Here is a 24,763-nt window from a genome sequence, read left to right as displayed (position 1 = left end):
GCATACTGCTAGGCGAACTATGGACCTGCTGTGTGAAATTTTTGGCGAACGTATGATTTCCAAAAATTCAGTTTTCCCTTGGCCACCTCGTTCGCCAAATTTGAAAAAAAAAATAACATTCATTACACTTAATATTAACTTCGTATTAATTAAGGCCAATTTGTTTTTTTTTTTTAATTAGGGGACTCGAAAATTACTTTGGAGCTATTCTTTAGTGAACTTTTTTTCTTAGAATATTATGTAGCATGCCATTCCGGAATGTTTGCAGCTACGACGAAATAAGTTGGCTCTCCCTAAACTACTTACATCTGAATGTTGCACGTTCAACAGATTAATAGTATTTTCTTCCACGTGCATACAAATAAAGGTATAAAGGCAAATAAACATATGTCTTTCCTCCGAAGCCGAGCTACACTATCGTGTTCACCAGAAAATTTCGTCTACAAACACAAACTCAACGAAAAATACATTACAATAAGCATCTCACATCAATAAACGTTACGTACCATCATTCATGCCAGTTTGAACTGTCGTACTATTCGTTCGAGTCAAATTTGCATTTCAAAGAAAATTTCTGAAGTCGGTTCTGGCTACACTCCCATACATAACTACATACATAAATACACATTTTACGCTGATCTACGGCGATTGCACTGTAACTTAGGTGCTCAGGTGCTTTCACAGAGGTAAATGTGAGAAATTTGAAAATATTTTACTCGCATCTCTCCGAATTTATCTGCATTACAATGCGGCTTAAATAATTTATGAGAGCACGAGTAATATTTTTCTGGTATTGTGCAGCTTTTCTACAAATTCTTGAGGACTTTAATAAATGCACCAACTTGCATTCCGAAATTCTAGTGGAAATGCATTCAACATTTGAAAAAGAGGATCTCAATTGCAAATGGCTGAAGTCAAAGAAAACTTTCCCACAAAGCAATGAAAGGTAGCAAATAAAATAGCAAATATGGTATACTAAAGAAGGGCTTAAGGTGCTTTTTGTGAAAAAGTTGAGTAAATCATCAAGCATCATTACAATTGTTGGAATTTATTACACAAACCAAACAAACACCTTGCCATTCTTAAGGAATTTCATTTGAAAATTTAGTACTCCCAATGCGATGCCGCACATTTAAGGCAAATATAGGAAATACAATGATGAATAATACAAATCCACTTTACTAACCCAAATCAAATAGAAAAGTTGCATATATGTGCGTACCCATGTGTAAAGGCAATTCAAGCGGAAAAGTTGAGACTTCCACTTGAAGCAAAGTTGAAGAGCACCTCCTCCTATTTGTGGTGTGCGTTGTTGTTGATGTTGTTCCACAAATGGAGGGACCTACAATTTCAAGCGGACTACGAACGGATAATAGTTTTTATGAGGAGCTTTTACAGTAGTACATACACATACATATTTGCCATTGTTAGCCAAAGGTCGATCACTATTAAAAGAAACTTTTTCTCTCATTTTGGTGTTTCATGCACGTAGAATCGAGCATATGCACTTTCGAATGTTAGTCACGCACCAGCTCATTTTGCATGAGGAAATTTACGAATTTTGAGATAATTGTTGGCTCGCGTATCTTTTGAATTATTTATTAGGATCGCAACTAAGTCGATTCTAACATAACCTAAACGTCATAAACCAAGCTTAGACATATGGTAAGAAAACTTTCTCGCCATAATAGTGATTTTGTTTGGGTACCATTTACTTTTGGTTTTGTGAAAATGTCTGATTTTATGCCGAATAATCGCCACTTGCGGGAAGTGTTGATTTTCCTCTTTCATTCGAAAAAAACGGCGGCTAAAGCGCATCTAGAGCTACAAAAGGCTTAAGGAGATACTGCTTTAAGTGAAACAACGTGCCGAGATTGGTACTGTCGCTTCCAAGACGGTGACTTCAAAGTTTGATGACCGTCCGCGTGAAGGAAGGCCAAAAACCTTCAAAGACGCTGAATTGGAGGCATTGCTCAATGAGGATCCGTGTGAGCCGCAAGATGAGATTGCTTCAGTATTAGGAGTTACCCGCCAATCCATTTCCAAGCGAGGGATGTTGAACGTCGTTGTCGTTTTTTCGCATGTGAACAACTGCACCAGCAGCAAAAAAGGAAGGGTTTTCTTTATCGCATCGTGACGGGAGATGAAATATGGCTAAGTTGGTGTTATTTATTATGAACTGTTAAAACCAAGGAAAACCATCACTAGGGATCGGTATCGACTTCAATTGATGCGATTGAGCCGAGCACTGCGGCCGCAATACGCGGAGAGGCATGAAAGAGTGGTTCTACAGCATGACAACGCTCGCCCTCACGTTGCCAAACCCGTTAAACCCTAGCTGGAATCACTGAAATGGGAAATCCTACCCCACCCGCCATATGCTCCAGATATTGCGCCGTCCGATTAGCACCTGTTTCGATCGATGGCACATAGTCTAGCTGACCAGCAGTTCCATTCATACGAAGACATCAAAAAATGGCTTGATCCGTGAATGGCCTCAAAAGATGAACAGTTTTACCACGACGGTATACGAGATCTACCAGAAAGATTGGAAAAAGTAATAGCCAGCGTTGGGCAATACTTTCAATGATTCACTTCTAACCATTTCTTCAGAATAAAGTTGTATTTTCACTTAGTTACGCTCCTAATATGTTGTAGGAAAACCTAGAATACCAGTCGTAGAAGGAAACCACAACATTTCAAAATGACAATTACTTGAATGTAGAGTCACATCAACTTTTACTACAGGGTCAAAGCGTCACCAATTAAAAAGGTCATACATTTAGTTTGGAAAATTAATTTTACCCAAATCAAAGTAAAAAATGTGTGAAAATAATACAAAATTAAGAATGGATTTACTTTTGCTCGATATGGCCACCTTTTGCCTTGACTATGGCCTGGAGACGGTCCAAAAACGAATCGCAAGCTGCCCGAATGTGACTTGCGGGTATTTTGGCCCACTCGCGGACAATGGCTTTTTTCAGCGCCTCGAGAGTGGTGAATCATTTAGTCCGGACCTTGTTCTCCAAAATGACCAAAAGAGAATAATCCATCGGATTCGCGTCTGCTGAGTTTGAGAGCCATTGTGTGGACGTTATGAAGTTCAGAACGTTGTTTTTAGTCATTCTTGGTTCACTCGAACTTTGTGAAACGTTGAAACGTCCATGGTTTTCCACCGAAATATTTGTCTGCCCACGGCTTCAAAGCAACCTCCTGAATACTTTTCCGATAATATTTCGCATTTATCTTGACGTCAGGCTCGATGAAAATGAAAAACGATTGGAGAGCGCCCATCTGCGGTTACAACGGCTTAAACCATTACTTGTGGCGGGTGCTGCCTTTTGGTGGGCAATCGATGACTCAAATTATCGTATGAACGGTCGGTCAAATAAACCCTATCGTTTTTGGAGTTTATGAATGGCTTAATTTGAAAAATTTTCTCGTCCAAAAACACAATGTTCGGAAATTTTCCGATTTCAGACAAGCGAAGCAACGCCTTCGCTCTTTCAAGTCTGACTTGTTACTGCTTTGGTATGAGATCATGCGCCATTTGGATCTTGTAAAGCTTGACTTTGATATCATTTCTCAGTACGCGGCGGATACTACGGTCAGATATTTCCTACTCTTTCGCCACTTAATTGGCACTTCGCCGGGGATTTCGCTCAAGTCGCTTTCTCACTTTTGAATCATTTCACGTTACGTTGCAGTCTTTTGATGACCACCTCCATGACATTTCGTGATGCTATCAGTATTATTGTAACGAGTAATGGTGCGATAAACCAAACCCTTTTTTACTTTAAGGTGCTCGAGCTCACGAACAGTCGCTGGTTGTTATTTTCCAGCCGAATATTATATAATGCAAACCACTTTTACGCTTGAAATCCATTACTGATTTTTTTTCGCGTTTACTCTCGGCAAAATACTTCCGTGCGCTTTTAATCAATGCTCTGGACTGTAATTTAGCTAACTAACAGACTGCTGATGCCCGTGCATCAGTTGCACGAGCGGTTTGAAGTTGGTTACACTTCGAGGACGGACCCTGTATGAGCAGTTGATAAATGTGATGCCATCGTAGGTCTGGCACAATAATATTTGTAAAAAAGGTAAAACCAACTCAAATTCATAACCACTGTTATTTATATAATTATCTAGGTCTTATACTCGGTGGATATGCCCCAGAGCATTTTTCGCAAAATATAGAGTAACATTTAACCAATATAACGAAGGGTAATTTAATCCGAAAAAAAAGTCAGTGCAGGAAGTGTCTCATTTTGAATTTACTACCTGATAACGAAAAAGGGTCCCAAAACGCCAATCAAGAGAAACATCTGCAAAGCAGAATGTTGGCTCGTCAAGTATGGATTACGTATTTTTTCTTAAAGCTACACAGATAATAACAATGATGCAAATATTTACCTCTACATAAGTTTGAAGAATTAGTATGTGTTCAGCGAATTCTGTAAGAGATAGATAGGCAAATGAAGTGGTTGCATGACTCCTGATATATAATTAATATTAATTTCAATATAGATTATTTTTAGAAGCTTTTTTATTATCTACATACAAATATGGCGAATAAGCACGATAATATTTGCCAAATGATATTTTTTATAAGATTGAATATAAATAAAATTAATAAATAATTGACGTGTGCAATTCTGTGTTTATGACTTTCGGTTTTATGACTCACACATTAGCTGGCGCCATTGCAAAACTTCGCCAACTCGCAAAGAATGCACGCGCAGTTGGGCTTAAAATAAACTTCACAAAAACTAGACTTATGAGAATACAAACAACAAACACCTCTTGATCTTGAAAATTTGGTGGCTCCTAAAGGAGGGCTCTGGAAAGAGGGTAGATAGTCAAGAAGGAAAGGAGAAAAGGAGAAAAGTATCAGAGAAAGAGATAGAAAGTAGTAGAGATAGAGGCCGAGGTAGTTAGTCCTGTGAGAATTTTCCAGATTATTTGATAAATCTGTAAATATCCTCAAGTTTTAGTGAATGAAGTTTACTCATTCTTATGATATCTGAACCCAAAATTCGTGACGTGCTCTAGGAAAGGCAGGACACTCACAGAGAAAATGCTCACTGCTATCCGGCTCCTCCAAACTTGCCTGTCCTGCTGGTCCTCAATGATTCCAATGGTGGTCATATGCTGACTCCATGGTTTTGTGTCCTGTAATAATACCGATCATCAACCGAACGTCTTTCCTTCCAAGTTTTAGTAGAAAGTTTGACAGTTTTTTGTTTGAACTTGTCACAAAACACTTTGCAGCTCTGCAGCGTTCTAGACCGGGCCATCGCTCTTTATGTAAAGTGCATACATTGCATCTTGATCTTACTACTAACGAAAACGCCATCATTTTTGGAGATGTGGATGAGTTCTGCTTCCACGGTAGCCAAATCCCAAAAGATGGTGGCGCAGTTGCAGATGTGACAGCTCGTATTTGTAAAGCACGAACTGCATTTCATAAGCTTAGCAGACTGCGAGCTGTCACTAAAAACCAAACTTAAAATTTTTAATACCACCGTTAAATCGGTCGTCCTATATGGTTCTGAGGCCTGGATTGTGTCTGACCACATCCGTCGACGTCTTCAAACGTTTGTCAACAATTGCCTCGGAATTCTAGATCTAGACTGGCAGATGGCGCTTATCGCATTAGGCTCAATGCCGAACTGGACTACTTTCGACGACTTAGATAGCTGGGGCATGTGGTTAGAATGCCAAGAGAGCGATCAACGAGAAAGGCACTAGATCTTCGCCCAATTGGAGAAAGAAAAAGGGGATGCCCGAGGAAAAGGTGGCTAGAAGATGGGGAAGCTGATCTTAGGAAAATGCGCGTGCAATGTTGGAGGTAAGTGGCTGTAAATCGAGAACGATGGCAAGAAGCTGTGAAGGAAGCAATGGTTCTCGAAGGACTGTGACGCTAAGAAGTAGAAGATGTTTTGGCCGAGAAAAATCTCCAATATGAATCATCTTTTGCTTACTAAAAGCTACCCTAATTTTTCCTACGAAAAAGACGAAAATGTAATTAGATTGGACTTACTCTCCGCAGAGTAGACGATAATGCTGTCAGCATGGCTTTTCGATAGAATCCGCAAGGAAGTCGACGTAGAAGTCACCCATGTCAAACTTGGATGCACACAATCTCCCGCGAGAGTCCTTCCATCTCCACCTGGAACCAAAGTAAACACATAGCGGCTGACAGAAATCGTTGGAGAACATTTGTCTCCGCCCTATGTCTCGATATAATGCACATTATGATGTTTTTCTTATACCGTTTGTTTATTTTCAATTGAGAATGCTACCAATTTATCAAGGAAGAAAATAAAAAAACACTTCTGTTAGGTGTTTGGCCGAACTCTTCTCCTATTTGTGGCGTGCGTCCTCACGTTGTTCCACAAATGGTTGGAGCTGCAGTTTTAAGCCGATTCCAAACAGCAAATGCTTTTTAATGAGACTCTTTTTCATGGCAGAAATACACTCGAAGGTTTGCCATTGCCTGCCAAGGGGCGACCGCTATTAGAAATTACTTTACACTTTGCTGTTTCATGCACGAAAATTCAAACCCACGCATCTCCTAGTGGTAGTCACACATCAACCCATTCGGCTACGGCGGCCGCCGAACGGTACCAAAAACTCTGCAGTAACCTTGCACAGAACCGAAGTAACCATCCAGAAAATACCACCAATTAACATTTCTCCTTCGTGCGCTCCTTTTTATTTATTTTGGTTTTTATTCATTTTTATTTTTCATATAAAATTAAATTGTTGGATTTCCGTGTACGCTAGAGATGCTAGCAAGCAAAGAGAACAACAGACAAGTAATAAAATCCTTTTAGAAAATGTTGCCTGTCCTTCCATAGCAGGATAATGAATTTTCTAGTATACTTTTCAATATGAAATTTTTACACTCATTGTGCTGGCTTTGTTTACACAGAATAATTCGTCTAAAAGCATTTAGCGGTTTTTGCGCCAATCAAGAGGAAGAAGAGTAATAAGAAGTACATAAAATAAGGTTAGTGGTATTTTCTTCTATCAGAAATCTAATAAATTTACTTTATTAATATGCAAATTCACAACCCAAGTAATCCATCACGTGAGTTTATTAACAAATTCATGAATCCACTAACATGACAGCAACGGATTATCCGCTAGGCACCAGTCTGGCTGGCACCAATTGCTGCTGTACATCAACAAACTGTGTCAGAACTATTTACACTGTGTAATAAAATTAAACGAAAAGAAAAATACAAGAAAGCAATGTATGTAGCAATTATGTAAGAGGAAGTGTGCAAACTACTGGACCACCTGTTGTTCTATCCCCAGCCGGATGTATTAACATGTGGACGCTGATTACATGGAAATTAATATCATGCGAAATAATGCATCATTGCAAGACTCATGCGATAAATGGAAAAGCCTGTGGTAAGCGGAAATCTTTATAGTAGCAGCAGTAATGGAAATATATATGTATTTATTTTTCAGAAATACCAAGTACCAAGGTGGTGGCACTAGACCAGCAACACTGTTCTGTACGTTTAATTGACAAAGCAAAGTATTGAGAAACTAGAAAACATATAATGAATTCGCCTTGTTTCATTCTGAGCTGCCAACAACAAATCGGCTGATTTGCCAACACCACCTTTAATAAATCGCCATGATAAGACATGACAATTTGTCTTCTGTCAGTTCAATCATCTCAATGGAAGCTGCCGCACGAACCAAGACCGAAAAAAGCGCGCCAAGTTCGGTCGAATGTAAAAGTTTTGCTTACCGTTTTCTTCGATTGCAGGGGCGTTGTGCATCATGGGTTCTTGCTACAGGGTAAAACGGTAAAACGCAGGAAAATGGAATGCCGTCGCAAATTTTGTGGAGGATATTATCCGAAAAAAGAAGCGTGAAACGGAAGGTTATGCTGAAGAGCATTGAGCATAGGTTTCTCAAAACAAGCAACTCTTGACGCAGGGTGAGTAAGTAAGTGTCACTCTACCTCAAAACAATGCGGAAGCAGTCCCGGGGTAGAGGGAAAAATACAAGAGAAGGGGAGGGATATTTTTAGTGGAATCACTACACACGTAGTAGCGACGGTTACTATATCGTGCGAAGGCATTTTTAAACCAACCTCACCGCAAAAAAAAAAAAAATGTATCTCAACTTCTATTTATAATTTTGTCAATTTCACTGAGGGGCTTTTCTGGTTTATTTCTAGGGTTATCTGCTTCATACTTCCGAGAATATTTATAGTAAAAAACTCACTTTAGAACAACTTTAAATCTCACTCACAACTAGATAGCCGAAATATGCTTAAACACGCAATTTGTTAACTACGTAATATACATACATACATCCACACATACATACATAATAACTGGCATACGTGCCTAAATGCAAAAAATAATTAAAAGAACTGACTCAAGTGAAACTACCAACACAGACACCAAGCGCAGTTATCTCTTAAGAAAATTGAGACGGTTTCTCAGAGAAAAGTTAAACAACAATGACTGCCGAATATTTTCAAACTTCACAGGAAAGTTTCCATTCTAGCTCAAAGTTAAGAAAAGAAAGAAATAAAAGTGAAAACAAACCATAACCGGGGGCGACAGGCAAGTTTTCGATGGCTACGGCAACCGCAAATATGATAATTATTTAGACTGCGTTTAGATACACTAAATTTTATTCGTTGTATGAGCAGTGCATAGATGAATTCAGTGCATACGAGTACATATTAGGAGAGTAAGACATGTTTTAGTGGTGCTCCTAGTGATTTTCCTTTTCCCAAGGCAATAATCTCAAATTTTCCTTAAACTGCTGGTCTCCCGATGTATCGGTTGCTCACATAATTTTAAACTTAATTGAATAAATAAACAAACAACTTGAAAAAATACAAAAAAAAATATTTCCACCTCCCCTAACACTGCTTTCACAACAGCATCTGCTGCATTTGAGCGGATGGAGAGGAAAGTGGAGAAGCAAAGACACTCAATTATCGAGCAGCTGACAGCAGTAATGAGAAGATCAGAAGACAGAGTGGAGAGTATCATTGAGCTCTCTGCCGAGACGGCTAATTTACAATTATCGATTGCAGCTATTGACAAACATGCAACTGTAGTTGAGGGCACATGCACTGAATTTCTCAATCTTCGCAGTGAACTGGTTGCTGTCAAGGCTCGGCTCAACGCTCTCGAGAGCAGCGCAGTCTCCAACAAATTATTGATCAACGAGATCTCCCAAGCAACCGGTAAATGTTTGCCTAAAATATTTACAAAGATTTACGGAGCATCTCAGCATAAGCACCGGCCTTTGCGTAAAAGCAGCGGCAACTATCCCATTGTTGTAAAGTTGCGGTCTTCTGCAAAAGCAAAAAGAGATTGGCTGCGCTCTCTGATATTGAGTTGCCGGGCTATAAGTCAATATCGATATGTGACAGTCTGTCAAAAAAGTTGCTAGATGCAATTTCGTATGCTGCAGATATAAGGCGAAGAAAGCCGCTGACTCTTGATAGCAAACGAGACTTGAATGACATCGCAGCATTGAAGGTAATGAAAAAGCAGATGAACTGGTAAGAGGGGGATTTGCCATGAATAACGCTCTTGCCGAATCGATATTAAGGCCATGAGATGCAGTCAAGAACACAAATTCCCTAAAATACCTCCGAATCGCAGATTGTAGGTGAAAAAACCAGACGAAATGCAAAATTAACAGAACGTTATGGCCCACCTACAACCTCAAGCAATCGTCGACATTGATAAACATGAAACGACGAGACACCTGGAGACTAACGGTAGTCATAACTGGCTTTTGGTCTATCGGAGTACAAGCAGCCGCACACACTGACACAGGTTTAATCAACCAGAGAAAAAGAGAGAACGATTTTCCATTTCCTCTGGTTGAACAAGGCATGAACAACATAATATGGTTCTTAAACCGCACAGACTGAATATAGTCTTGCTGTAAATTACTATTAAACAATTTGGTAACGAGGATGTGGCAACAAAATAGTGCGGAGGCGCTAGTTGGATTCTGAAAGAATCACCACTTTAACCAACCAACCATGCCCTCCTTTATTAATTGTAACGTACATCGAAGCATCGAATTTATGGGTGATTGAAGGGCACTCAAAACGATTTCTGCCCATTCCTGTTAAAAAGATTTCTTAAGATGGCTAATAAGGCTAATAAACTCCGCCTTATAAACTTGCTTTCTAAGAATGCTTGAGAGCTCCCCGCATTGGATTTAGGACTTGACTAATTGCAGACCACTTCAGCACATGAATATTTCTCGACGCGAAAATCTCCTTCGTACGCTTGGCGCTGTCAATTGGAGCATAGTCCGTTGATTTGTTCAAGACTCACTGTGAAAGTCTTGGGCAAAATTCAATAAATCATTATCCAAGACCTCTACACAATTTTCTGCTATCATCTTTTGCGAAAATAAACAAATTTGTGTATTGCCAATGTAGTTAAAACACCGCAGGTCATAAGAGTGGCATCGTGGTCCATCAATATTACATTTTATTTCATCGCCAAAAGTGATGCATTGCCATTCATCATCCCAAAATTTATGATTAAAGACGAATTCAGCTAATCTAAAGAGTGGTTAAGTTTCAAGGGCCGGTGTTGATTTTGAATAAAATACATTTTTTTAAGGAAATTATTCTCCTTTCTCTACTATGATACTCGTAATATTGGTATGGCTCAATTACGTACAAAATATTGGCCAAATAGTCGCCGCGGCCTCGGCGCGGTATAATAGAGGTTCTGCGCCGTTAATGTGCCGAATTATGTCATCCTTTAGCTCTTGAATTGTTGCTGGCTTATCGACGTACACCTTTTCACACTCTACTTCGGCCCTTAAAATTTAACCCCCCTTTATTTTGATATTTTATATTCGAATTTTCATTAAAAATTTCCTGTATTCTTCTCTTCGTAACATTGGGAGAGAGTTCAGTTAGAGCTGGTGGTTTAATTGACATCCTACCATCTTATCACTCTGTTATACCTGTCGCCAACCGTGGACTTCGTACCAGTTCTTTGAACTTTTCCATATTCATTAAAATTTTTCCAAAAGTTGTTGATAGTATTTTTATATCGTTTTAGATTATTTAAGGGGTCCCGGTGGTCCAAAGAATTTTCAAAAAATCGATTTGTTTTATATTACGAAACTATAGGCTTTTAAAAATAAGTTGTTAAAGTTTCGGAAGGATATTCCCAGTATTTTCGATTCTACAGCCGTTTTAGCAGGTAGAGTGAGATTCGTCACGCGGTGGCATCAATGGTCGCATTGTTCGTCGAGCGGCAGCTGTTCTCAATTATCTCAAAACTACTTTTTTTGGCCTGGTGTAGTCAAAAAAAAACAAAAACTATTCAACCGAAATGTCTGAAATTTTAATATGTAGTTCACAACATCAATGGCTATCGCCCGTACTAGAATTATATTTTTATTTCAATTATTTCCTAATTTTTTATTAAAAAAAACTGAAAACAAACCGATTTTTAGAGTGTCAAAATTGTGTCAAACCTTTTTCTTTTTATTTATTTTAATACGGGACATAGCTACAGTCTTATTGATTCATAATTTTTTTTCAGACAAATAGAAGAGCCAAAATGGGGAACTCAACTTCAGAGCCATTTTTTTAAATTATTGAAATTAAAAAAAAAAACTTTTTTTTCATTTTGGTATGTAAAAAAGTTAAACAAAAAGTCCAAAGAAATTAAATATCATTTCTTGTATTGTAAAAACAAATTCCTGAAAAGTCCCTAAATTTTCGAGCTCTAGACCACCGGGACTCCTTAACGAAAGCACTTTTCCCTTATAACTTCATTGTCCCCAAATATTCTTCAAGGTTGTTCCTCATTAATGCTGCGAGGCTCCATAATTTAATTCCTGAATCTGTCAAGACTAGGGGTAACACGCGATTGCTTGAAGGGGACAGATATCTGTAAAATCTCGAAAAAAAAAATGTTTTTCATAAAATGTTAATATAATCCTTTAGGAATATGTCAAAACATTTTTAGAACGTAAGCTTAAATATTTCTTGTATTATAGATCGTCAACCGTGACGACTCTATTCTTTGCGTTCGAGCGCTGGGAGAAATAAAGTTACGTTGTATTCAAACTTTAGACGCGTTTTTCTCAAAACTATATTTTTCAAATTGGCGTACACGATAACTCGAAAAGTTATTAACGGATCTCGTTGAAATTTTGCACACATCTTTTCTATGATATTACTTTCTATGTGTTTCAAGTTTTCGAAAATTTTTCGAAAAAATAATTTTTTCGAAGCAAAAATAGTAGGCAAATTCGCCCCAAAATTCATTCTTTTAAAGCAACTCCACGAATTTTTTTCCATTTTTTTTTAATTCATATAGAAATTACGTCATTAATAAACAAAAAATTTTTGGTTTTTTGTATTCAGGTCACTGACGCCAATGCTACAATGCCCGCCGATTGAGAAGCCCCGCTCTGACTTTGCTGGAAGAATTGAGTGTACATCCGCCATTTTAAATGATTAAAATAAAAAAAAAATTTTTATTATTTTAATGTATAAATAAACTGTATGTCAATTTAAAAAAAACGTATTGACTTCTTCATTTTAAATAATTTTTATGAAAATCAGGGAAAATATGGCCGCTTACAGGTATCTGTCCCCTTAATTCAGTGTAATAAATGTGGTTGTGAGTACACTGTTAACATTTTTTTGTCTCTCTGATTTCTACTATTAATCCCCATCTTGTATGTTCCAGACTATTTCTAACTATTGCTATATTTACATTACATTTCATTTACAGTTAAATTTAATTCAAAACATTTTCTAAGTTGTTAGTTTTAAGTTTGTATTGAGCAGAAGCAATTGATTTCGAGCTTTGAAACTTCCAATAGAGATGTAGTTTTATAAAATACTGAAAAGTATAAACACATACAGCCTCATTTCTTAAATAAATAAATAAAAATATTTGGCGATTTCACTTTTGGTGTTGCCCGCAAGCTAACTTCGCTGCTTGCAATTTATTTTGATTCTGGTCTACAGTGAGCAACAACTTTGATAAACAATGAATCATGAAAACAAAGCGTGTTGGCCGTGTGGCCTTCCCTTTCCTCGTTGTTCTCTCGTCCACAATTCACGAGTTGCCCTGTCTGAACGCGGCCTTATGAATTCAATTTGCACACACATATACATACATACAATGAAACCACAAAAAGCTTAATGAATACATGCACACGCACACACACATACATACGTTTCTAATAAAAGAAAGGATGAAATGTAAAAATGTATGGCATCAAAGCCCAAATGCCAAAATTAATAAACAAAGCGTCAAAATAAATAAACAGGGAAAATCGTTTGTCATTTTGGATGCTGCGAAGGAAAAGAACATGGAAGAAAAAATAATTTTTCTGTTTATATTTTGAGATAAACAATGAATTAAAAGGAAATTAAATAAATATTAAACATTTTGAGTTTAACTTTGACAGATAACAAAATTCAATTACACAAATGCAATAAAAGGGAATTTGCAAATAAAATACAACGTAAAAGAAAATTTTATAGGGGTTTAGAAATGAAAAGACTGAATTATTCAGTTTGCTCTAGCAAAATCTTACCTTTCGTATTTCAAAGGAAAAAGAAAGTTCAGATACAAAAAGCAAGTAAAGAAGGATAAATTTGGTGTGGAACGAGTTTCATATACCCGTGCACATTTTAATAAAATTTAATTTGGAGTGGCTGTTAGTTTTTAAAATCAAACCAACTCATGGGCAATTAGAGTTATAGCTTGTAACAGATTCACTGTAGGTATTTAATTATCGCTACCGCACCATTTTGTTGCCACTTCCGAGCCACCTACAAGTTACGCGGTTATTTCTTCACAACTACATCCAGTCTTTGCGATTGAGAAATCTTGTAAGGTTGTTTACGTCTACACCGGCCAGCTCTTTGTGCTTCTCAAAAAACGGTTTGCCAAGAGTTAACAGCCTCGTCTTCCATAGGGCAGGGTATTCACAACGGATGTGGAAGATGGTTTCCTTTTTCTCCGGTTGATTGCAATTATGACAATGTAAGTTGTAAGCGATACTCATTTTAGCTGCTTGTCACCTTTGAACCAGAACCCAGTTTTCACTGCGTAGAGGCTGCAAGCATCCCTTCGTTTTATATTTGTCAATGTTGACCTTTGCTTATGGTTATAGGTGGGCCACTACGTTCTGCCAATTTTGCATGTTGCCTGGTCCCTCCATCTACAATCCGCGATTCCTAGATATTCTGAAGAGATTGCACCCAGTGATGTGAACACCGATTCTGCAAGAATGTTGCTCATGGCAGATTCCCTTCTTGCCAGTTCATCCGTTTTTTTCGTTTCCTTCAATGTTCCGATGTCCCGAGACCCAGAATAAAGTAACATTAAGGTTTTCTGCTCAAGGCTCAAGGTTGAGGCTCAAGGTCGTACGGCTATTCCTACTTTATTCTACCAGTTTGGAAGTTGATGTAGCCAAATCCAGTGTCTGGATTGCACCTCGGCTGTCCGAAATACTGGCCCTAAAAGAGAAATTTGCCAATTGCCCTTATTGCCAATACTTCCACCTGAAAGACATTGCAAGTATTAGGAAGACGCATGGATTTTTCAATTCTAAGTCTATTGAAATATATGTATACCAGTTCCAACTCCAACATCAGAGGAACGAACGTTGATCCGAGCATCCATTTTTGCTGAGGAGCGACCAAGACGCCCGGCAGACGTGGTTTCCGAGGAAATCATCGAAAGGTCCGCGACATCATACTCGCTTCTCGCTGCTCAGCGAATGAAAGTGCGCGAAGTGACAGAGGTCATAGGTGTATCGACCGGAACGCCAAATAATATTTTACCTGATAAGTTCGCGATGAAAAAATTGTCAAGTCACGGTGGACAGCAAGTGGATGCGGCTGCTACCTTCGAAGCAGTGTTTGGAGCAATTTAAACGAGATCCGAAGGAATTTTTCCGCCGATTTGTCACCCCTGGTGAGTCCTAGATGCATCATTACTCTCCACAAAGTAAGCAACAATCAAAAGAACGGATTTCTCCCAGCGAATCTGCTCTAAAGAAGGTGAAGAAAGTCCGGAGAGGTCATGGCGACTATTTTGTGGGATGCGAACGGGGTGATATTCATGGATTTTTTAGAAAAAGGAAGAACGATCACTGGACAATACTACAGTGAGTTATTGGACCGCTTTCGCAAACAATCGCAGGAAACACGGACGCATTAGAGGAAAACGAAGGTGCTATTTCACTACAATAACGCACGAGCTCATTCATCTGGAGTTGCCGCCGTCAAATTGCATGAATTGCTGCCGCACCCCTCCGTATTCACCCGATCTGGTTCCATGCGACTTTTTCTTCTTCCCTAACAGGAAGAAATGGCTTGCGGGAAAAAAATTTAGTTCAAACGAGGAAGTCATCTCTGAGGCAGAAGCGCATTTTGGAGATTTCGACAAATCCTATTTTTTGGAGGGTTTAAAACAATGGGCGGAGCGTTGAGAAAACTGTATCTTTCTAAAAGGGGACTATGCTGAAAAAACAAAAAATAAATAAAAAAATAAATTTTTTTTTAAAGGGTGTCTGCATTTCTAACACGGGTACTTATTGAACCCCTCGTGTGTCTGTCCTTGTGCACAAGTGCGTGTAGGTATAAAATTCGCAAGCGGCTCTTAAGAGCTATTCCTCCACTTTATGACTGATTTTTCATGCCAGAAGAAAACTTCTCTTTATTATTTTAGCAACAAAAACAAATGCAAAATTAACAATCAATAAGCCGTAGCCAAGCACACGCGGTGCCCACGGCCAACTTACATACATACACACACATACATACACACATACATACATACATATATACATTCATACACTCTTCACTCATCGCTAAATAAGCCATAACTCCCTTTTATGCAGGCTGACCCATATTTTAAAGTTTCTCCGCTGGCCCAGGCTGCCATCTCACGAAGTATATTATTAATGTCCATAAGTTTTTGTGAAATAACCCCATTTGGCTCATATTGAAATCAGAGCTGAAGTGCATAAGACTGGAATTTATTATTATGCCATTAATTTGTTCAACTTTCCTTGGGCCCCTTTTTGTTTTCGTTGTTGAAGTGTTGATGCTGGTCAGCATTTTCCGCTTAACGCTTGTGCGTGTATATTTACCAGCAAATACAAGGTGGCCCAAATTAATCAACTTAACGGAATATTTATAATTTTTTGCAATCAAATTTGATACTTGTGTAGTAGTCAGCTGCAGACTCATAGGGCAGCAGTGGGATGCGCAAAGTTCAAAATTAAAAACCATATTTTTTTTATTCTGTGAAAAGTTGTTCAAAAACAAAATTGGATGATTAATTTTGTGCCACCTAGGACTTTCCAGTAACAGGTGTTATTTTGGAATGGATTGCGCTATCGAGAGAGGATTAACGATTTTTTATGGCCGGAATTGGATGGTATTGATGTGGACAACGTTTATTTTCAAAAAGACGGCGCTACGTGCCACACAAGCAATGAAACCATTGGTCTTTTACGGGAAAAGTTTCCGGACCGCGTTATCTCTCGAAGAGGTGTAGGGCAGATTGGCTCCGCGTGGTGCACCCTGGGTAACGCCAAATGATATGCGGCCTTAACGGCCTGAAACCTGAACGGGGACGACCCTGCATTCTCTTAGGCTACGCTTACACTCTCTGGACCTGAACTTTGATTCCTGAGCTGGTGGTTGAGGCATTCTGCCACCTGAGTACGTTGGGGTGAAACTCAACCGAAATGGCTGGTGGGCAAATGCTGTGACTGCCCCCGTCCCGTTAAAACCCTGACAGGCCTCGGAGTACGTTCCAAACTCGTCGCCATTGGGTTGGTGGTGTAGGTGCGGTTGAGATGACTCCCGCTTTGCGTCCGATCTGGCTCTGAACACATGCCTCATAAGGGTGTGTGTCAACACTAGCACGGCCTTCCCGCCTCGGCACAGATAACCGTGGGATCACTTAGCGACGACTACACGTTTGAGTTTTGGATAGCGGCTCCGAGTAGGGGCCTTATACAAATTATGAATAATTATTACAAAACCCCTAAAACTTTAGACGGCAATGAGGATTCGGAACCGCGACCCCAAGGTTACCTCACTTTTAGAAAGAGGGTCGGAATCGCCTTCTAAAACCGGCTCAAACCGGCTCCTCGAGGAGCAATATAAGTGGAGATGAAAGGGTGTCGGAATCCACGTTCACGGTTTTATCTGGGAGAGGCTCCGGGGGGAGGTCGGAATCGACTTCGAGCGCCATCCCAAGTGGGGTCTGCGGGAACCCGTTTTACGTAGGTAGACGGTCGCTTGCGGAACCGCTTGCAACCCATAGTGAGGTAGGACTGAAGAGGATGGCCAGTACCAGTAAGAGGTTTTCCCCAAGCTTTCCGGGGGTTTTGGAGACTTCTCTTCAGGGGTCCCTCGTTAGGCCTAAACGGCAGCCAGGACAGAGCAGGAAAGCCCTCTCTGACCAACGCATGGCCACTAAAATCCTGGAATGCTACGGCAGCCAAAATGCTTCACAGTTACCTGAGAAGTATTTACGGACGCTTGAGTGGGTCAGGATGGTACTAAGTGGTGCAGAGAAAGGTCGGGTGGAGGGTGCGGTAGTACCACCAGCAGAATCGACAGTGAAGCGGCAACGCTCTCAAGAGGTGGAAATTCTCCGGCCGAAGAAACCAAGGACTGTGGATAGTCCGCCGCAATCTTTTAGCGAAGTCGCTAAGCGGGCGGGATCCATCACTCTGGGGGTGGTCGACAACAGCAGGGAAGATGGCGCCATTTCCAGGGATGAGTGGAAAATAGTGTCACTACGGTTTTCATGAAGGTGGTAAAGGAAAACCCTAGACCTCCACCGTGCTGTGAGAGTGCCGGGTGGCACCACGGTACTTTTAAGCGTATTGTGTGCGCCGGTGAGCGGTCGGCCACAATGTACAGTGCGGCAGTAGCTCTGGTGGAGGAGGTCTGGAAGTGAGCCAAGCTGGAAGCTGTGGACAAAAAGGACCTACCTCTTCGTCCGCGCGCCCAGGTCTGACTCGCCTCTGAGACCTCTGCTCCCGAGGATATGGAGGAAATCTTCCGTTATTGCAACCCCAAACTTCCTACACACAACGGAAGGTATTTAGTCAAGATGGAGAAGTCCGAAGGACATTTTCGGCAAGCGCTAATTCTGCCAAATGCGCTGATTCTGTCCCTCAGGCCTCTCCCTGAAACTACTTTGTAACTTTATATTACGTTTTATTTTTTTTTTTTTTGGTATTCACTTTATTGACAAGGGAATCAAAAAAACGGGGCTTAAGGTTTATTTGATCACAAAAGAGTTTAGAAACTTTTCTTAATTGTAGTTTTGGCTTTCAAATGAAGTCAAAGTCAAAGTTCCAAGACTCTCGATTTTTGTATCTTTGTCCACGTTCGGAGCACTGTGTGGAAATTTAGATTATCAAATTACAGTCTAAATACAATTTTCTTCACACACGAAATTCTCTTAAACCCAAAACCTACTAACTCAGCATTTATTTTTGGTGGAAACATTCATCAGCGTTCCTTCTCTGCGCGATCATCTGTGACTGCTTAACTGCCTTTGCCTATCCGATTGATTTATTTTGAATTCCATTGTCATCTGTTACGATTTAATTGCAGAGTGGTATAGTTTTTTATTGAATCTACTAATTCACGCTGCTTATTCACACACACACACACACTTTTGGAATTAGTCCATCTGTCCACCTTCTTTTTTTTCTCTTCATTCCAACGCATTTCTTGTATGGTCTAAATCTGGTATTACGTCTCATGTAGCGTTGGCAGCACGTTTGCGGTATCTACCAGTTTCTTAATTATTTAAAATATATATTAATTTTTAATGGTAATGAGTCGCTGCCTTGAACGTTAACTGTTATGCTGAGGCTACTCTGATTTTCTAGTTTAGTTTACTCTAAATATTTGGTTTAACGGCATACAGAAGCCGATATTTTTAGATGGCGACGACGACTAGCGATACACCACCGCATCAGCAATAATTTGCTTACTAGCATAAGAAGGTTTTTTCTTTGCTTTCGGAGCATTTTATTTATCTGCGGAAAATGTTAAAATACTCTTACGTACAGTGGCGAGCAGAACTGGCTGAGTGTTTGCCCCATTCATGCATTTTTGATTGCTGCAAAGTCAAAGTGTTTGCCCGAGCTCCTGCCCCTATTTTTGGTATGCGTCTTCCACAAATGGAGCGAACAAAGGGAGCCCACACCGTATGGTAGATATTGTTTATGAAGAGCTTTTCCATGGCAGAAATACACTCGGCGGCTTGCCATTGTCTGCCGAGTGGCGGCCGGTATTAAAAAAAAACTTTTCCTAACAATTTGCTGACCTTCAGCCTCAATGACACTATTTTTACGACTTGATATGCTCTCGACCAGTTTTCAATAGTTGAGTGTTAACCACAATTCGTCGATGCTCTTTGGGGTAATTTCATAAGATGCCAGTCATTTCTTTAGAATAACCCATAGAATTTCAATCGGGTTTAAATCAGGACTTTGTGCTGGCCATTCTAAATGCTGGAAGTTCTGATTTTTTATCGACTCTTGAGTAATTTTCGCAGTATGTTTCGGGTCGCCTTCTTGCTGAAATATAATATAACCTCTTCCGTTGGTTATGCGCTTAGGTCAACAAAATCCGGCAAATTGGTATGCAAGAAATTCAGATAGTCTTCTTTATTCCTTATTCCGAATATTCGTATCACCACTCGAAGTAGTTCCACACTGCCATCCAGGCTGCCATCGCCACACTCCATTTCTTGTTTTACTTGATGCTGTTGCTGTTCCATGCGGTCGGTGCCAGTAAATGTGCTTCCCTTCCGACTGAAACCGGTTAATACTGGTCTCTTTAGAATAAGAGTTATTTAACGTCGTCAGTAGTCCAGTGTTCTTGCCTATCTCAAATCTCCAACGTCATCTACGTAAACGGACTTTCAAAATTTGTGGTCTTTCAGTGATTATGCTCAAAAAGGTCCCAAAGTCTTTTGGAATACATCTTCAGCTGGCAAGGCTACTAGAATCATGTTCCATGCTTTAGGAATATACTGTGAAACTTTTATGCAGAAATTCCCAATATCATAGCTTCTACAGCATATTAACTAGGTAGAGAGTGGTCCGCGCTCTCTTGCACCTCAAACTTTAAACTCCTTGTTCTCGAAACTAATTTTTCCGGCAAAACCTACAAACCTACAAATTCCAGTCTGCAAGATAACTGATAAGGTTAGGTTAGCCTGGTTGGCAATAAGCCACGCGTAGACATTTTGGTCCCTAGCGATACCAGATGGAGACCGACCTCTATGAATTCCGAAGTAGACATCATGTAGGATGCCAGCGCTCTCTTCTATACGGTGGTCCTTTTCCACCTCCCCGCAGCGAGCGTGTTGTGGTTGTCATCTGCCGGGTTGCGCTTTTTGAGGTGAAGGTGCACGCTACCAACTCCCCAAGCCATCCTCCCGAATCGCGCGTCAAGCAGGTCCTCTAACGGCTTGTTGATCTAGATAATGTAGTCTTGGCCTCCATCAGTAGTTGCTGGTTTTGCCACGTTCAACACTTTTCAGTCGTTTGTCGTCACCTTTGTGTTTTGTCTCTGTAGTAGTCGCAGTGCATTTTCCGGTTTTACTACTCGCGGAATGAAAACCTTTGCCTTCGGTATTGAGGGAATGCAGCTGCGATCAACAATTTCAAGCGATGCCCCCTCCCACTGGCCTTGAAGCGTTTTTACTGCTTCGTCGAATGCTGGCATGGGTGCGTTCGGCTCTGCGTCCATTTTCGTAAACAGGGTTTCCAGTAGCTTCATCTCCACTACCTTCCACCGTTCCTGCGCCATTCGCCCCAGCTGGTCACTACGGTCAGTGAGTGATAACTCTCATAAAGTTTGTAATATCTTTTGATGCGGCTTGTTTTACAACATTTGAAAGTGTTTTTTCTATAGATTAGATTTCTGATATTTTTATTAAAAAATTATATAAACATAATTAAAGTGTGACATTTTTTTAAAATGTCGTAAATTGCAAAATTTTTCGAAAGTCAAAAATCCGGCTCTACAGACTATAACTACAAATTTATTTTACAAAAATTTTTTTATTTTTGCAGATCCATCAACATTTCAAGGAGAAATGATGAAGACCGTGGAGCAACTTTTTTTCATTGTACTTTGGGTCACGTGATTTTTTATATACTAATTTTTGTAAAGAAAATTAAAATAAATATTTTTATAAAGCTTAAGTACTAGTAAATAATGCATGAATTTTTTTATATTTATTTCTATTGTTATCCCTTCTAAAAACAGTTCTTCTTTTAGCGCATTTTCGGCGATGCTGGACGTATGTAATCCTTTAATGATAATTAAAATCGTCCCGTTGTCAATTAACCAGTGGCCGATTTTTTCATTATTTTCGCACAAAATTGTTCACTTCAGCAATAATTAAAGAAGTGGGTGCGTGATTTATATATATACGACTTTTCAGCTTAAACATGCAAACCGGTATATGACAGTCCTTTAAAATCTTTCATCGGTTTGTGAGATCTAGCCGGTCGTAATCCTTCGCCTTTCGTAGACCGCAATAAACGGACGCATATTTTTGACCTTTACAGCCAACTGTCGGTTGACTCGCGATAGAAATGCATGAAGCGTCACCCCAAGCATCACTCTTACCAGTCTTCTACCAAACCAAACCTATACAGCCGTATTTTTCTAATAGACCTAAAATTCGATCAAAATTCACAATTCCACACGAATTTTAATCAACCGCTAGCTGGCGCATCCATATTAATTAAGACATTTTTGCTTATTTCATTCTTTTCTATTGCCTCCTTAAGTGTTTAACTATTTTTACCATCTTGTATAATTAAGAAGACATACCAATATTTGGCGCGAACGGCTGAGCAGCTCATTATGCGTAATTCTTGATTGTCAACTTCTGTATATTGGCCCTAATGCAGTTGCACTAAATATCGCTGCCATGGCCTTTACCAACCAGCGATAGCAAATGGTATAAATACGCCATCAATGGTCAACTTCGCTATCGTCAAAGTTTAATCGTTGTGGTGTAAACATCGCGACAAATCAACAAAAATGGTGTGTAAATAAACGAATGATAATACAAAATTATCAAAAAAAAAAAAAAAACACAAGAAAAATTCAAAAAAAATATGAATGATAATACAAAATTATCAAACAAAAAAAAAAAAAACAACAAGAAAAATTCAAAACAAAAATATAAAAAAATAAACCGAAAATCCTAACAGTTTGTTAGTGTTGTTCGTACTAATTTTAAAACAAATCGAATATTCACAGATTTCGTATTCGCTGCGTGCGATTAGTTAACGAGTGTTTGTGTCTCAAATTTAAAATTTTAATTTCGTTTTTTTGTTTTCTATTTTGCATGCAGAAACTCTTCGTTGCTGTCTCTTTCGCCTTATTGGCTTGCGCTGCTGCAGACGTCTCCCATCTCGGCGGTGGTTACAATTATCCCGCACCAGTACATGAAGAAATTCGATCGGAACCCATTGTGCCACAAAACACCTACCTGCCACCAGCTCCAATCCATGAAGCAATCCAATCCCAGCCTATTGCACCACCACAAAACACCTACATCCCACCAGCTCCTATTCATGAAGCAATCCAATCCCAGCCTATTGCACCACCACAAAACACCTACATCCCACCAGCTCCAATCCATGAAGCAATCCAATCCCAGCCTATTGCACCACCACAAAACACCTACATCCCACCAGCTCCAATCCATGAAGCAATCCAATCCCAGCCTATTGCACCACCACAAAACACCTACATCCCACCAGCTCCAATCCATGAAGCGGTTCAGTCTCAGCCCATTGCCCCACCACAGAACACCTATCTTCCTCCATCGGGCTACCGCTACAAGACCGTTCGTCGTGTTGTCTACAGACGCCGTTTCTAATTGAACGCTGAGTTGACGTTTTGTTGATTATTATTAGTTCACTTTGTTATGATTTACTAGCTCGAAATATAAATACTAGATTCAATTGGAACAAGTTTTCTTCATTCATTTGCCAAAAGATGTTTTTGGTTAAAATATTTCGGAAAAGATTGCCCTCGAAACTATTAAACTATTTAAAGATAAATTGATATTTGAACCTGCATCAGTTCCAGTTATAGACGGTAGTGAACAGGAGCTCAGGCTCTCAAATCTTTATGTTCACTGTAATTGAGAGCTAGGATTGAACGTTTGGTTCATAAAGGAGAAAGAGAGAGGGATATTACAAAGTCGACTGCTATTCAAATTAGCTTGACTTCTTGGACTCCTTGTTGGAGTGACGTAGAGTTTTGGTGAGAAGCTTCTCCATAACAGAAACGCACTTGGAGATTCGCCAATGCCTGCCGAGGGGAAGACCGCTATTAGAAAGAACCTATGGTGGCTTTCAGATTGGGAAACTTTGTCATTCTATTACTTCGGACAAGGGTTTTTGCTTTCTTTCAACAACAAATTATGGACTTTTTCCTTAAATTTCGGATGTAAGCTTTTAAAAGTTGCTTTAGTGATTTCTCAAAACTTTCGATTAGCGAGGTAGGTTAGAAGACCAGATTACCACGTGTACACTAGCAGTAGCACTAGAGACATCCAGTGTTGTTGATATAGTCGAGGAGATCAACGGGATCTAGACTACAGAACTATCTCAGGCTATCCCCAAAAGGCACACTAAGGAGCCTGAAGCGCCTAGCCGCCAAACCCGGACATTTGCAAAGAAATCTCTTTCTCTGCCAGATCTCCATAGCTTTTGCAAAGGGGGTTGTACGGATCTTCAAGCTTCTCCGCATGAGTTACGATCACCCAATTACCGGTGATCACAGTAATGAAATTGGAAATTGAATGGCGGGGGTTCCAGAGCACTCAAATTGTCCTACTTCTGCCGCACTTAGGCCAAAGTGTTTTCGAGGTAGCACAGGATAAGATGGAACTTCATTTGTCTTCCGCTTTTTGAAGAAAGAAATTATGCAATTTCCCTTTAACAATGGTCAAGGGGATAACTAAAACCCATTCTGTTGACCCCTTCCTGGCAAGTTCATCGGCACTTCTATTTCCCTCTACAGGGTTTAATTGAAAAGTAATGAGCCTTATATGTTTAAGCAGTTTTATTAAACCTTTAGGCTTATACAACTAATATTCTTCAAAATAGGACGCTTGAGCGTCAATACACCGCTGGTAGCGGTCCTTCCACTGCAGGAAACATTTTTTTAAAATCATCCGCTGGAATCGCGTTCAATTTGGCTATCACAGTTTTTTTGGATCGCCTCGATGGAGTCGAAACGCCTCCTCTTCAGCTTTCTTTTCAGGCGCGAGAACAAAAAGAAGGGGACAGGTCTCGGCTGTAGGGAGGGTGGGGAAGCCCCAGAACCCCCATCTTGGCCAATGCAGAGGTGCAGAGGAAGGCGGTGTGCGCCGGCGCATTGTCGTGATGAAGGGTCCAATTGTTGACGAGGTGGGGCCGAGCTCGGGCGACGCGGTTTTTCAGCCGAAGAAGCACTTCTTTGTCAAATGCCGCGTTTACAGTGCTTCCTGCAGGTACAAACTACTTGTGGACGATGCCTAGAGAGTCGAAAAAGATGATCAGCATGGTTTTGACCTTGGATTTCGACATGCGCGCCTTCTTGGGTCGTGACGACTGGGATCGGTTTCTAGTGGAAGGGAAAGGTCCAACGATCATTTTCCCCCACCAGCCGATTCGG

At 40.0% G+C, this 24,763-nt stretch overlaps 1 protein-coding gene across 1 annotated transcript in view; it reads left to right on the top strand.

Annotated features, from left to right (window-relative positions):
* Positions 1-23,021, top strand: part of LOC129240575 (uncharacterized) — a 35,838-nt gene extending 12,817 nt beyond the window's left edge. The window contains exon 2 of the mRNA XM_054876476.1: positions 22,446-23,021. Within this exon, the coding sequence (XP_054732451.1) occupies positions 22,446-22,976 (531 nt within the window). The 3' untranslated portion in view covers positions 22,977-23,021. The remainder of the gene's footprint in view (positions 1-22,445) is intronic.
* The last annotated feature ends 1,742 nt before the right edge of the window (positions 23,022-24,763 follow it).

Source organism: Anastrepha obliqua, chromosome 3 (genome assembly GCF_027943255.1).
Source record: "Anastrepha obliqua isolate idAnaObli1 chromosome 3, idAnaObli1_1.0, whole genome shotgun sequence".
Lineage (NCBI taxonomy): Eukaryota > Metazoa > Arthropoda > Insecta > Diptera > Tephritidae > Anastrepha > Anastrepha obliqua.
Note: the sequence above shows the minus strand (reverse complement) of the source record. Positions and strands in the feature narration are given on the sequence as shown.